A 16081-nucleotide genomic window follows, 5' to 3' on the forward strand; every position below is an offset into this window, starting at 1 on the left:
GAGTTCATTGGGAAAGGTCCAGCTGTAGTTGCCACTGGCTCATTTGGTGGTGACTTGGAATCGGGCTTTCTCTATGTCTGCTCTGGGTCTTTGGAATGCTCCCTGTCAGAATAAGAGCTTCCCCATCTCTGGCTGCCTTCCAGAAAGCTCTTAAGACACACTGTTTTTTTCAGGCTTTTAGTTAGAAATTTGTGTTTTGGCTTAACTTTTTTGAATTGTGTGTAAACCTCCTGTAGATATTCTATGTTCATTTATAAATACAATAGATAAAAAGGCTCATTGAATGAGGTAGCACTTAGTTCTTTGTAAACATGTGCAAATTTGGGTGTAAGATCTTTTAAGAGGACAGATAAATGATATAACAATTTGTAATTTGTGTTCTGACTGTTGATTTTAATGTGCTTGGTTTGTCTAGTGTTGCAACCAACCTAGTAAGACGTCTTTGTGAAAGAGGTAAGAGAATTTCCTCTGGGTGGCATTCCTTGCTGTGAGTGAGTGAGTGAGTGAGTGTGTGTGTGTGTGTGTGTGTGTGTATATATATATGGAGAGAGAGAGAGAGAGAGAGAGAGAGAGAGAGAGGTAGGTCCATTTGGTAGCATTTAGCAGTGATCTTTTTTTGAGCTTTTAAAATCTTATGAATGCAGTGCACCGAGCACTTTTATTGTTGCAGCTGCCATTGATTTCAGTGGGGCTAACAGCCCTGCTGGATCAGGCCCAAGGCCCATCTAGTCCAGCATCCTTTTTCACTCAGTGGCCCACCAAATGCTACTGGGAAGCCCACAGGCATACCCTCTCTCCTGTTGTTACTCTACTGCAACTGGTATTCAGAGGCATCCTGCCTCTGAGGCTTGAGGTGGCCTGTAGCCCTCAGATTAGTGGCTGTTGATAGATCACTTAAAGCCATCCAGGTTGTTGGCTGTCATGCATTGTGTGAAAAAGTAGTTCCTTTTGTTGGTCCCCTATTTCTTGGCAGCCAATTTCATGGGCTGGCCCCTGGTTCTAGTGTTATGTGAGGGAGAAACATTTCTCTCTATCCACTTCCTCCACACCATGCATGATTTTATAGACCTCTATCATGTCTCCCCGCAATCGTCTCTTTTTCTACATTAAAAAGCCCCAGATGATGTAGCCTTGCCTCATAAGGAAAGTGCTCTAGGCCCCTGATCATCTTGGTTGCCCTTTTCTGCACCTTTTCCAGTTCTACAATGACCTTTTTAAGGTATGGTGACCAGAATGTTATGCAGTTGTAGTGATCAGCTTCCCCTCCCTCTAAAGAGTTAACAGGGAGTGAACCCTTGTCTTGACTGACAGGCTGGTGAACTCCAGGGCAGCCAATCAGTGCACCAGGTTGGTGGGACCTAGGAAGACGTTGCTGGGAATTCTGGGAACAAGAAGGGTGGTCTTTGTTGGGGAGAAGCCCGTGCGGAAAGGCTGAGGGGCAATGGAGTTTTGCTCCCTCATGGTCAAAGCCAGCATGGAGGTATCTCTCATGGAATAACTCTGTAGATCCTTAAAAGAAAGGATTGCAGAAAGCTTGATTCTCATCAGGAATTGGGTGAGTTCAAGGAAAAGAGAATTCAGCTTAGGGAACAGTTTGTATAGTCAGACTGTGCATTAGGAACTTAGATTTCTCTGTATGTTTGTGCTTTTGCATATTCCTTATATTGTTCTATTATTGTCTACCTGTAACATAATTAAAATAAGAAACACTAGCCTACGCCCACCCTACCTCGGGCATTGCAAAAGACTCTATAAACATTTAAGCATGCCTAAGACAACCTATTTTTGTAACCTACTAAGTATTTTTGAGTGTATCTAAGAAAGCTAGAAGTCTCAGACAAATAGTCTGCAGTAATGGAATAAAACTGTTTTTTTGGTTCCTTCTTTTCTTTCTACAAGCCTCTCAGAATTGGTTTTTAACTCAGGAAAAATGGGGGAGGCGGAAGGGGGATGGAAAAACATGCTATGGTGGAAAAACATCCTCAAGCACTCGGCAGCTATTGATTTTCTCATCATGTGTAAGCCTACACCTGGAAGATTTTTGTATTTATCCAATAGCAAAATAAGGAGAGTTATCCCTGGGATTCCACCCCAAGCCCAGGGAGGTTCAAGCTCTGTTGATAAGAGGGGTGGTGGTGGCAGCATTTTAATTCTGCCAGAAATATAGATTAGTTTTAGGAGAAGCCTAGCCAGGAAATTCGCCAGGGATGATTCAGCATTTCCCCTCTCACGTGAACTGCTCTGAGACAAAGTCTGTAATCCACTACAGCAGTACTTCAAGTGTAGCCGCACCATAGTTTTGTTTGGCAGCATTATAATAGTAGCAGTTTTATTTTCAATCACCTTCCTAATGTTCCTTAGCATGGAGTTGGCCTTTTTCCACAGCTGCTGTGCATCTAGTCGACACTTTCAACGAGCTATCAACCATGACCCCAAGATCCCTCTCCTGGTCAGTCACCGACAGCTCAGACCCCATCAGTGTATATGTGAAGTTGGGGTTTTTTGCCCCAATGTGCATCACTTTACAGTTTCCAAACATTTAACCACCTTTGCCGTTTTGTCACTCACTCCCCTAGTTTGGAGAGATCTGTTTTGGATTTCACTACTCTAAATAGTTTGGTGTCATCTGCAAATTTGGCCACTTCACTGTTATTTTTCCCCCTATAGCCAGATTTGGGCCCTTTGTGAGTCGGAACCATGGTAGGCAGTTCACTTTAAACATAACCCTCCCCCCACGCGTATGATCTGTGATCCACAGGGCTGCTGAATTAGTCCCAGTTTCCCCCCGCACCACTCCAAAACTCTCATCAGCACCAATAGGAGCTTTTTTCTTGGCTAAATAGCCACCAGATAAGGGTCCCCAATTTGGCACATAGTGATTAAATAATAACTAAACTTGTCAGAGCTAATACTGTGTGTTAAAGGTTATATGCAGTCTGGCCCTTAAATGTAACCTTTTCTGTTTTTCAGAAACACCCCCAGATGCCTTGATATTGGAGTCTCCATTCACAAACATACGTGAAGAAGCAAAAAGCCATCCTTTTTCAGTGGCAAGTACATATTTGTATGCTGAAGTTTGCATCTGGAGTATAAGTATAAGAAATACTCATATGTTGACTTGAGTTTTCTATAGTATCAGAAGTTAAGTTAGCCCATGAGCAAGCTTGTTGTATCAAGATGTGTAAATATTGACTTTTCCTTACTTGTAATGATTTTTCTCTGCAAACAGCTTAGTCTGCAAAGAATTAAATTTAGAAGGTGCATTCTGCAAAAGCATTTTTCGCTGGTATTTCTCATAGTATAAGAAAAGAAGATTGAAACCTGACCTCCTCAGACTCCAAGCTTTAAAAGAAGAGTCCAAAAGTATATGATAGACATTTGCACTGAGGAGATAGGCTAAGCTACTCGGTTACATTTTCCATACAGTATGGGACACAAACTTCAGCTTGAGCTTTAAAGAGCTGTAAATGCATCATCATACAAATAACTGAAGCTTATACATTATTTTGTAGGTTGCCCTAATGTCAGGCAAGTGATCTGTAGGCAGCTGCACCCTCTATGCCTCTAGCTTGGGTCCTGCCCAGTCTGTAGAGAGCCAAACATAAGTTGTGATATATGTGGGAAGAGCTGGTCCTCCTGTCTGCACGAAAGCCTGTGTGGAGTTACTGTTAGTGAGCTGCTTCTGAGCTGGTTGCAGAAAGTGTACATTTTTTGTTAAAAGGTTGTTGCTTTCCCCAAAATTCCTTGTCCCTTCCCACTGATGGGGTTGGGAGAAAAGTTGAGACAGGCTGGATTTCTTCTTTGCAAACAGAATGACCATCAAACCCCCATTAGTCTATTACAGGCTGCTTGACTCTGATGCAGCCATTCTTGTTAAATGACCCTCCAACAGCATCCTGGGAGAGACTTCATTTCTCATCTGGGGTTAGGGGGAGAGGACTGAAGCCCAGCTCCCCCTTTTCTCTCACTTGTTCACTGGGACTGCTTGTGGGCCTGTACTAGTGGAATGCTTCCTTTGCTGCTTTTGTGCATATGGACTGCACAGGGGCAAAGAACAATGCAGGCAGGCAGTTATCAGGGCAGGGAGGAATGATCTCAAGTGACACAGCCCCTCCTCCTCCCGATACGAACTGGGCAAATATGCTGACACCTTAGTTGAAAGATCTTGGTTGTAAAATCATTCATGGACATTTATTTCTATTAGGAGACCAGACTGTACCTATCATGCAGCTCTTCAAAACCAAACTTGTGTGGAAGTGCTATCTTCCACAGTAAAGGTAAAGTGTGCCGTCGAGTCCATGTTGACTTCTGGCAACCACAGAGCCCTGTGGTTGTCTTTGGCAGAATACAGGAGGGGTTTACCATTGCCATCTCCCACACAGTATGAGATGATGCCTTTCAGCATCTTCCTATATCGCTGCTGCATGATACAGGTGTTTCCCATAGTCTAGGAAACATACCAGCAGAGATTCAAACCAGCAACCTCAAGCTTGCTAGCCAAGCATTTCCCCACTGTGCCATTAGGTGGTATCTTACATAGTGTCACACTGTTATGCCCATTGCTTAGATTCAGGTCTAACTGCAGCCATTCTAGTGTGTGTGAATTTTTAAATTAGTTGTGTACAGAAATTGTATAGGAGTCTTTAAAAAAAATTGTGGCTAATATATCCTCACATGCTTGCAAACTGTGTTTTTCTTCCAGATATATAGATATTTTCCAGGATTTGATTGGTTTTTCCTTGACCCCATCACATCAAGTGGAATTAAGTTTGCGAATGATGAGAAGTAAGCAGATGATTTTCTTGTATCTTAGAATCTTAGTGATTTCCCCCCCCCCCTTTTCCTTTCTGTCCAAGGCTTGCAGGCTAAGATAACATAAATGTTAGAATTTGTGCCAAGGGTGTACCCATTAGATGGAATACTTAGCTGCATGCTCTGGAGGATGCTTTGCTTTGCCAGCTGAGAGGCATAAAGGAGAGGGAGAGAGGCCAACCTATGGAAGTTGAAGCCTGAGGAAGCAAACATGCCATTGCTTCCCTTCTGCAAAACGGAGCACACAAGCAGGTGGGGGGATGTTCTACCAAACTGCCTCTACCCAGAAAGATGATTAGTTGCACAACTGCTTGAACTTGTTGGTCGGCTATCTTTTTCTCCCCCCGCCCCCAGAGGCATTATTTTCTGTGCTCTGTTAACAATGCAGGGAAATTTGTGATATTGGCTGCCTTTCAGCAAAGAGAGCAGTGACAGTGTAGACGGTATAAAAGAACAGTTAAAGCGGAGGCATATGTACCTGATTCTTTGAAAAAGTAGGTTTGTGAACACATGCTACTCCTATATTTTTAAATGCACATTAAACCATGATAATCCTTAACTACTGACAAAATGGCCACCATTATAATGAGCAGATAGTGTGTGAAAGGTTTTCATAGTTCAGGGCTCTCTCTGGGCAAATGCATATAAGTCCACAATCATATCCAAAAGGATCCCTGTCAGAGTCAAGGCTGCCCACATCATTGGCCAGCTGGGACAACTTACAATGGAAGCGAACCTCACAAAACAGTGTTTAGTTTGGTTTTTTTCCATCCCACCCCCTCATGAGTCAGTGTCAGCCATTCACTTTATATGAGACCAAAATAAAGAGGAGCTCTTGGGAACGCCACTGGAGTGGGTACTAATTCTCCCCTTTCATCCTGGTAGTGAATCAGCCTTGATCTCAGGGCTGCACAGCTTTGGCCCTCCAATTGTGATTGAACTACAGTTCCCATAATCCCTAGCCGCAGTGGCCAATAGGCAAGGATAATGAAAGTTGTAGGCATAATGGATTTGAGGCAGCATATATAGCAAGGCTGGTAGAGAAATCCTCCATCTGCCTGCAGAGTACAGTCGCTCTTATCCATTCCACTTGTATGTTTGATCAAGACTGACTAGTTCATCTAAAATGCTGGTATGGATTTCTTAGAGGAAGCTCTGCAGGGGACTCTGTTTATATATGTAGGAGATGTGGCTTCACCTCATTCACAGCAGGCAAATGCATACTGTTCTGTTGCTTTCTTCCCACAGCTGTTCTGGGTTATTAGTTACAAACTCATCATCTTTTTCATTCAGTGCTAAATAACAAGCTTCGCAGCAGATGCTGAATTAAAATTTCTGCCTTTCCAATTAAAAATGAAATAGCACACACTAGTCACCATTGACTTCCTTTCACTCAGCTTGAAAAATACAAGAGTCACTTGCCTTATGTAAATTGAGCCACAAGCCACCATTTTAACGAACCTTGCTATCCTGAAGTATGCAAATAGCATTCATTAGAGTGAAGCTTGGTTTTTTACATGGCAAGATTACATATGAGGATTGGAGTATTTGTGTTTTGAGTTTGACGAGTTGGGAACAATAGGCCAGCAAGAAATTGGTGTTCAAGGCTTGTGGGAAGAGTAGAGCATTGGAAGACACAGGTATTCCAAGTTGATCTTCAACCCGTAGATTTTTTTAAAGTTAAACACATTTATACAATGTTTTGTTCATGTTTTGTTTTACAGTGTGAAGCACATTTCGTGCTCTCTGCTTATTCTTCATGCTGAAGACGACCCTGTTGTCCCATTTCACCTTGGAAAGAAGGTCAGCTTAAGTCTTTCATCTCTTCCCATAAAGTTATAAATACCTTGAATGAACTAGGAACAGTAAGCACCTCACTATACTATGGACAGGGCTGTGTGTAAGGTTCTGTGGGCCATATTCCGTGAACTGTGTATTGAATCTTTGACTGCTCCTGCTTTATAGGGAAAAGTAGCTTTTGGAAGCAGAATAAATCAGGAGGAGGCACAGCTTCCTAGGCAGGATCTAATTTGTTCAAAACTTACCTCCCTAGAAAACCAGTGTCTGTTACAGGGAAAACTGCTCATTCAGGAAGTCCATGTTAGATGGTTATGTGTGCAATTTGCTATTCACTTAAGTTGTCGCATGTCCATTGTGGCAGAGTGTGAACTGAAATGTTTCCATCTCTGATTCTCAATTGTCTCTTTTTAAGCCAGTTCTGCTGAGTGTTGGAGTCCCAGAGCCGTTTAATGATGCCATCTGATACTTAACACTGTGAAATATTAATACACACACTGGAAAAATATCTAGTATTCCTACTTCATTGAAAGGGGCAGATTCCAGCTGAGATTAAAATAGAATGCTCAAAGGGTATTGCTGTTAATTGACTCAAAATGAATTTGAGATGTGTGCTCAAAGGTGTACATGTCTCCTTATATTGGAGTGATAGATTTAGAATGCACAAATTGCTACCTAATAAGCAAAACCAAAGAAGGCTATAGAATCAAGCAGCCTTTGTATCCAAGAAGGCAGTAGAAAGATCAACAAAATACTTTTATTGATAATTTCCCAGAAGACATAACACACAGTCAGAGCTGAGCAAGCTCCCTTCTGCTGCTTCCTGCACTTTTTATCTACTGACTCCCTTCAGTTGGCTTACACTTCCAAAGCACTTAATAAGCACAGTATAAATCTTAAAACCATTTTTAAATGTTTTGTTTATATCTTCACAATATGAGTAAAAATGTGCTGCATAAAAGGACTCAAATCACATTTGACTGCATAATATTAAAGTAGCTTGACTGTACCTGTGTTTCAACAATCTGCATTTGTTTTGTAACGCTTTACAGCTGTACAACATTGCTGCCCCATCTCGAAGTTTCCGCGATTACAAAGTACAATTCGTTCCATTTCACACAGACCTAGGTTACAGGCATAAATACATCTACAAGAGCCCAGACCTACCTCGGATATTGCGGTAATTAAGAGTCACTTGTAGAGTGGGTGTGGGTTTGGTTATGGAGTTTGCACAGGTGTGTTGACCTAAACAGAAAGGCTCTTTCTTGTTTCCTCCTTCCCATTGAACTGCCTAGGTATCCTGAAAGCTGTTTCTGAATATTGGGAGACCTTCTGGAATTGGAGGGGGAGGGGAGGCTGCAGCTGGAGGAGGATGTTGGTGGGGAAAATGTTGCCTTCTCACATAAAAGCACCTTTTGGATACAAACCAATGTCTAAAATTCAATATCTGGAATCTCCGTCAGTGATCTTGGGTAGAAGTTAGAAAGAGTCTTTGGGGAGCTGCTATTGGTTATTGTACTGTGGTAGATGGACCAGATCTGAGTCAGTTGAGCAGCCTTGTATGGTTGCATTCATCCTCAACAAATATGACTGAAAGTTAATGCAGTGCTACAGAGCTGCGATGCCTCTCTTGGAGGGAGCTTCTTCCTCTTCTGTGTTCCATTGTGATGGTAAATATGCCACAACTAGCGTTGGCATGGTTGGACTCATGTAAAGATGTTGTTCTGGCTGCTCCGCAGTACAGAGGTCAGCCAGAGCCCATAGACTTCTCTAGACACAGTGCAAATCTCTCTTTGAGGCAAACAGTTTGAAGGCCAGATATGAGAGTTCCTGTAAATACTGTACAGAATTTAAAACTGTACTGAGGTAACACAGGATAAATTAAATTAGATATTGAACCAATCTCTCGCCCGCTCCACACTCCGAACTGTAATGCCCTGTAATAATAATACCTGGCATTTGTACAGAGTTTTCTTGACTCTTCAGAGTACTTCACATACATACTAACAATCTGTGTAACAATCCTGCAAGGCAAGCCGGTATTCCTCTAATATTATGTTGGGGAAGGGGTGCTGAGAGGGAATCAGGGACTTGTCCACTCACATATTTAGTCATTATGCCATACTAGCTATCATTAGAATATGAACTGAGGTGTGTGTGTGTGTGTGTTCTAAAGAAGCAGCTATGCGTAAGTTAACCGGCCCCTTTTCCTTACAAGAGAGTGAATCTGAGTTGAGCCTCAAGAAAGATGGGGGCTTTAACTCTCCCACTTGCTTCTGGCTACCTACTTTCCATATACTGTAATGTCCTGTTTTCTTTGAGCAGAGATTCTTTATATATGTAAGAGTGTTAGCCTTTTTGCTGTTTTTATAATTATATTTGTTATGGTTATATATGCTTCCCTTAATGGTGCCTTTTCTGTGTGTTTCTCATAAAACTTTCCTTATAAAATTGGTGTTGAAATGATGGGGCAATTGTCATTATCAACTAACTTCGGACTGTGTGTGTAGAGACCGGGGAGCAGACTGGATGTGATGGTGGCAGCTGTTTTGTTCATATGCCTGCTCCTTTCATATATTAAGCAGGGGGTGAGCATCTGCCTTTTATGTTAAGATACCCTCAGGCGAAAGATGTTGACACTTGCCCCACCCATCACCTTACGGGGTGGAGCGGGGCAGAGCTTAGCGTTAGAGCATGTGCTTTGCACACATTAGGTCCCAGGTTCAGTCCCTGGCATCTCCATGTAGGGCTAGGAAAGACCTTTGCTTGAAACTCTGGAGAGCTGCTATGAGTCAATGCAGCCAAAACTGAGCTAGATGGGCTAGTTGTCTGAGTTTGTATCACAAGAAGATGACTTCGTATTTCCCTGTGCACTTCAGGTATTTTTCTCCCAGATTGGCTCAGATATTGGAAATATCTGAAGTGTTGGAGCATAGGAAGTAAGGCTTGTGAGGGTTCCTCCCCACATCCACCTTTCAATCAACTCTCTCTTGTGCACACTCTCTCCACTCTATATGTGAATGGGCCGGACACATGAATAAACTGGCTCTGTGTCTAATTTGGACCGATATGACCACCTTCTCTGTCATGTGCCACTTTTCTGATGGTCCCATTTCCATCTCCACTAGGTTATTCTGCTGATCAAAATCTTATTAGGGGATGGACACTACCATAGTTGGTCTGGGTATTAACTTGATAGGACTGGTTGTGTCTGTCCTAAACATGAGTGAGAGTGAGTGAGTGAGTGTGTTTCCCCTTGTCAGTTTTTTCTTTCAAGCATGGGCCCATCTTGGAAAGAGAATGGTTACCTTACATGAAGAGAACCTGACTACATAAAAAGACTGATTTTGGTGTCCTGAAAAATACTGACTCCAAAAGAGTAAATGGGAAGAGAATGAAAGAAGTACAAAACATTTGGCACTATGGAAATGGCTAATGCTTTATTTCTCTTTCCTAGGGAATTTTTGGGAAAACTGAAACATGAGCATCGTCATTGAAAGCTACCCGCATGGTAGAATTAAAATTGGGTCACTTTAAGAAAAGCTGCCACTCTTTTAAACCCAGGCACTGGATAACTCACGGATTCCTGCTTCAGTCCTAATGCATACCTTTGGAAACCAAGCACTTGGGACAGACAGTAGATATGAAGAAAGAGAGGCGTCTTCAAACTTCTCTCCCCTTAAAAGAACAACCAATACAATCAGAACAATTAAGTAAAAGCACAAGAGACACTTGGTGCCACCGCCCCCCCCACCGCCTTTCCCCAAGTTATGAACATTCCTACAAATATGTGTTTGGGTCACAACTGCTCTTTACAAGAAGAAAAAAACTTGCACTCTGAAATGCAAATGGACTGTGGTGAACTGCAAAAACGTAGCTGTTAATCTTTCAGGGCTGCACCTAGCATACCTGTGTTGCAGGTTGTTCTTTTGATAGAATTTAGTTCAGCGCCAGGTTTTTGTGTGTGCGTGTGTCTTTTCTAATTGGGGAGTTGCTGATGGATTTTTTGGTTTTTAAATTAGAGAAACTACAGAGATTGGAATGGTTAAAAGCAAACATTTCAAAATGAAATGAAGGATATTTCTTCTTTAAAACGAGGCAACTATTTAATAGTGATAGTGATTCCGTTTCTCTGCTGCCTTGCTTTCAAGTTGCATAGCAGTTTCCTCATATACAAATGCATAAAAAACTTTATTATACCTCATATGCAGACACCTCCTTAAATATTTTCTTTATCTCCAGACCTTTTCTTTAGATGCACAGATTCCTTAAGTGATGTAAAATGTATTGATTACAAATTACACACTCAGTTATTTGAAGAACATTTTTGGAAACAGAAGGAAGAGTGCCTAATCGAAGTCTAGGTGGGGTGGAGAGTTCATTTTCCTCTGTGGTTATGTCTTCCAGTCTCCTCTAATCATAGAGAGAGACACACAAGCACTTTGATAGTGAGAAAATTGGTATCCATCCTTCATAATCATGATGCTTCACACCCACATTTCAATCCAGCCATTCCATAAAAATACTCAGGTACATTAGAGCTGATCAAAAGTCCTTTCCCCCCCTAAGTACAAGAAGCCCTCTTAAGATGTTCTACAAAGACGTTGTATAGAAGTACAGCATCTGAAACAGGGCCCCATCAGTCATTCATAGCAGCTTGCTGCTCACCTGAAGTCAGCATACACCATCTCTGTGATGGCAAGCGCTTCCATGATCGTGCCTGAAGAGGTGATCTATGTTGTATAACATCTGAAGAGGACTCAACCGAGTATATTAAAATGAACACTAACTTTGAAGATGATACCTTTTTGATAAGTTCTACTTTTTTTCTTCCTATTGGGAATAGAGCAGGCTTTCTAGCTTAAAAATAGGCTCAATAACAAAAATATTAACTTTACCTAAAAGCCCAAATTTGATCCAGACCAACCAAAGTTATTGAAGGCTGGACACGTTAACAAAATTGTATCATTGTTCATTAAAACTATTCCTTTCTGCTTAAGAGTAAACCTTGGTTTAGTTTTATATTTTTATATCGGTGAAAACAAGTATATGAAAACTTGCTGACCAGCCTTGAATGTTCCCCTCAGTTGGCACATGCCCAGCCCAAGAATTTAGTACACAAAGTTCTTCTATATTGAAAGTTAGCCAGGTGATGGATGGTCATAAATGCCAAGTCTGGCTTTCTTGTTCCCCTCTTCTTGGCCTTGGCCAACTGTTCTTTTGCCTCCATGAGATTAGTCATGGATCAGTGGTTACTGGAGTTGACCCTTGTAAAATGGGAGCTCTTGTGTCAAGAGGGTGCTGGATAGTGGACAGATGGGGGTGTTTGCTTAGGTAGGATCTATAATCATCTTGGTTGTTTGCCCAATACGTTGTTAGGTTTATTAACTTTCACACATTGGCTGATTGGTATTGGGCTAACTGTGAAGCTCTTCACAGAAGATACTTCATGGAATGAGCTAGACCTTAAGCCCCCAGATGGCTTCCAGTTCACTATGACCCTTACTAAAACCTACCATTTGTCCCCCATCTCACCCCACCACTGCTCTCACACAACCAGATATGAGTTCATGATGTTCTTCCTTTTAGGATTCTGGGTTCATGCATGCAGGCTGGCATGGTAGACAGTTTGAGATTCTATGAATGGGAGTGAATGAACTTAGGGGCAGTAGAGGGCCCCAAGCAGATGGCTTTACAGTAGCCCCTGAAGTGTCATTCCATAAATGTACAATATTGGGCATAGTAGTCTTAGATACTAGTGTTCAGAAGTGAGTTCTCAAGCCTGAAGTATATAGAAGGCGCTATTTGCTAATGTCTGTATACAGAATAATGCAATTGGTTTTGCGTGCTTTAAAATCCATCTTGCAGATTCATCATAACTGCAAAGCAGGCAGTGGCTTGTCCTTTGGCTTGAGACTTTCTGCTGCAGAGAGGTCTACCAAGGTTTTGACTCACAATAACCTTTGAGCTAACTGTGCCTCTTCAATTTCGATCTTGCCCACTTCATGCACTTTTGTTTACTGCACTGACAAGGACAGAAACGCTATTTTGACTTATTTTGTTGAAACAAATGGTACATTTCCATCTAATGCTGCTGCTGCTGCTGCTGCTTGTCACCTTAGTGTTGATAAAAGTGCAAACCAGCATGGAAATGTCAACTCCTCCCATGCAGCAACAATTAGATTCCCAAGCATGCACCAGAGCTGTTTATTCCGACACGTACGTTCCAATTATTAGGCCAGTAATATGCATTGAAATTGAAATGTTTATCTCAAAAGTGTGTAGTTTTAATAAAATTAATGACTTCTGATTTCTCCCCCCCCCTTTTTTTTTAAAGTAGAAGCTATGAGCTTTCAGAGCAGCTGGAGGACCTCTAGAAAAATTTAGTGACTAAACATACAAAGAATTGCAGAGTTTAAAATGGGTGGATAAACTTGAGCAGAGTCCAGAGAACTGTCTGAGGTGCTCTGCTTGTGCAACTGGGCTTTCCTCTTTAATTCCTGCTGGAGCTTCTTGTGCACCCCAGAAAGCCACTCCTGAGGGTTGCTGGGTGTGTGTGTGTGGAATGTTTGAATATTTCTCATTTGCCTTTCCATAAAGTGTTCAAGGTTGCTTACAAGAACACACTTTAAACATCATCAGTGGAGTGGAATGTGCCAAGTAGGGGTAGGGCAGGCAAAGAGTGGTGCAAGTCTGAAATGAGCATGCAGCTTGCATGAGCAGAAATGTTTTCTCCAAAGGACACTCAGGATTTGGCCTGCTGTGCTTACCTTTGGCCAATGAAGAAATAACAAGGGGCTTATTTTAATCCAACCTTTATCAGGATAATTGATCTTATTTGTTAGCAACCCACTTGGTTGCAACTTTAAAAGTAGCACCCAGTTACAGCAGCTGTAAAGTCTGAGGAAGAGACTCATTAGGTATGATTGTTGGCTTCTGTGCAATCCAATACTATCCCACTGGTGACCACCTTTTCCTTGCACACTACTTTCCATAGCACGAGGTCCAATCGTCCCCTCTCAGCCCTAATTTTTTCTTCTTCCAAAGTCCGCAGAGCTATGTTATGCTTCACTTAGATGCCACTCCTTGATATATAGTAAATGTTTATACCATCATAATTCTGCACTTGAGTAGAAGATGGGTGGTTTCTCTAGTCCTAAGCCTGAGGATTTACTAGTTGCAGGTGCTGTGATCTATAATTTTGTTACTAGTTTTCCTTGCTTAGCCTTCTCCAGCTAGGAGACGCTGGCAAGCTAGTCTTCTTCCACAGCTACAGTTTGCCAGTTTGATGCTAATGGAGTTGGTCAATAACAGCCAAGGCTGCCAAATTAATTTTCAAAACTTTGGGTCGTCTTCCAAGTCCTAGTGCAGGCTTCCTAGCCTGATTTAATAAGAGAATCCAGGCTTTCATTCAACTAGTCGCATTTTTTAAAAAAGGGAGAAATAGTAAGCCTTATGGAAGAGGTCTGCTACTTACTACACTGTCTACATCAGGGGTTCTCAACCTTGGTACACAAGATGTTGTTAGACTTCAACTCCCAACAGGTGGAAATGTCCGAAGCGTTTCCCCCGCACACCACATCACACTCAGCGAGACTTGCTATGTTCGGTTGGCATGCAGCAGCCCACTTCGAGTGCAGTATGAATGCATCCAGAGTTGGTGGAATATCAAATAGGTTTTCTGTTTCCTTGCAAAAAGTTCCATCATTCACATGCTTGGCTGTACTACATTTCTGGAAAAGCACATGCTCTGTAGACCACAGTGCACAACATAGTGTTCCCAGATGATGATGGGCGACAACTCCCATAATCCCTAGCTGCAATGGCTTTGGCCATTATGGGAATTGTAGCCAAACATCTGGGTTGGGCTACATAAGGTTGCAAACCCCCGGATTAAGCTGACAACCTATCTCTCCCTTCTTTCCTCTTTTGTGTCTTGTCTTCAGATATAGTATTGGCCCCTTCTTGTAAAACAGAGAGTCAGTATGGCATAGTGTTGGAGTAGGACCAGGAAGACCCGCGTTCAAATCCCCATTCAGTCATGAAGCTCACTGGGTGTCTGGGCCAGCTATGTATCTCTCAGCCTAACCTACCTCACAGGGTTGTTGTGAGGATAAACATAACCATGTACATGTAACTCTGGGCTCCTTGGACAAAGAGCAGGTTACAAACATAAATAAACAGATGGAGGTAATTTGTCTCCCTCTGCTGGCTATTCATAATTTCAGGATTTTATACCTAGAGTTAATAGTTGTTACACAGTTCTGGAAGGGGGTATTTTTTAAAAGCACTTTTAACTTTTGTATCATGGCTTAACACAGGTGTTCTCAAGCTTTGGTCCCCAAATGATGGACTACAACTTTCATCACCCCTAGCCACAAAGGTAAGGCGATTGTTGCTGGATATAATGGGAGTAGTTGTATATCAACATCATCATCCAGAACCTCTGAGTTAACTAGTACCTGGATTGCAAATAGGCATACTTCTAGCTACAGAATAGGAAGGTTCCCACTTCCCCACACCCTTCTCTCCAACATAATATTGTCTATGCTCTCTGTATAAATCTGAGTGCTAAGAATGAAATGGAATACTCTCTGGGCAGCGCAGTATATTGTGCTTGCTTAGTGGTTAGACCAAGGGGTCTCAAACCTGGATCCCTTCCAGCCATTGTGTGATGGTCCAACAAGTTTGAGAAACTCTAGTCTAGAACAAATATCCCTTGCAAAATTGACCATCTGCTTGCTTTCTCACACTCCTACACAATCAGTCTCAAAGGTCTTATGTGGAAGCAGTCTCGAGTTTCTGAGCCAAAGCTGCCAACACTTTCTCTCTCTCTCAACATATGTAAAGTTGTTTAAATAAAGATAAAAGTTCTTCCTAAAATGGTAGGGTGGGATGACACAGACTGGATATTTCATCTCTAAATCAATATGTGATACTGCAATCACATGGGAATATTTGTGTCTGCTTCTCCCATCCATTGATAGTGTGGTACTTTGGAAATGAGTAATCTGATTTAATTCTCTACATTGGACATAGTGATCACTATTGCAAGGTTTTATTCTTCATTTTCCATGAACCTTGTTGTGATATATTGATATATTTTATTGACCTTGATTAACTATATTTTACGTAGCTGTGATAGCTTTCAAATATATAGTTTAATTATCAGTATCAGTATTTATATTAAACCATTACCTTATAGTACCTGGATTCTCTGATATTGTGACATATTGCTGAATCCAATAAGGTTTTGTGTTTTTCTGTGTGGGATGATACCACCTGTAGGGTGTGTGCTTTGCTTGTACTCTCCTGTTCTTAGTGGAATGATGAAGTAGGCAGAGGTGCCTAACAAAAATGAGAGATAGCGGGATGTGCACGGAACTGGGCAGGGGAAGTTTGAGGGGTGGGGAGAGTAACGTTAAGGATGGGGGAGGGTGCTGGGCACATCCCCCGCCCTTCGGGCACTTCC

General features: G+C 42.0%; 1 protein-coding gene across 2 annotated transcripts in view; it reads left to right on the forward strand.

Moving 5' to 3' along the window:
• Nucleotides 1–14810, forward strand: part of ABHD12 (abhydrolase domain containing 12, lysophospholipase) — a 72298-nt gene extending 57488 nt beyond the window's left edge. For both annotated transcript variants that reach the window (XM_053243489.1, XM_053243498.1), the window contains exons 8-13: nucleotides 416–453; nucleotides 2971–3050; nucleotides 4703–4785; nucleotides 6537–6615; nucleotides 7662–7789; nucleotides 10067–14810. In XM_053243489.1, coding sequence (XP_053099464.1) covers nucleotides 416–453; nucleotides 2971–3050; nucleotides 4703–4785; nucleotides 6537–6615; nucleotides 7662–7789; nucleotides 10067–10106 — 448 coding nt within the window. In that variant the 3' untranslated portion in view covers nucleotides 10107–14810. The remainder of the gene's footprint in view (nucleotides 1–415; nucleotides 454–2970; nucleotides 3051–4702; nucleotides 4786–6536; nucleotides 6616–7661; nucleotides 7790–10066) is intronic.
• The last annotated feature ends 1271 nt before the right edge of the window (nucleotides 14811–16081 follow it).

The sequence above is a fragment of the Hemicordylus capensis genome, chromosome 1 (assembly GCF_027244095.1).
Source record: "Hemicordylus capensis ecotype Gifberg chromosome 1, rHemCap1.1.pri, whole genome shotgun sequence".
NCBI classification, from domain to species: domain Eukaryota; kingdom Metazoa; phylum Chordata; class Lepidosauria; order Squamata; family Cordylidae; genus Hemicordylus; species Hemicordylus capensis.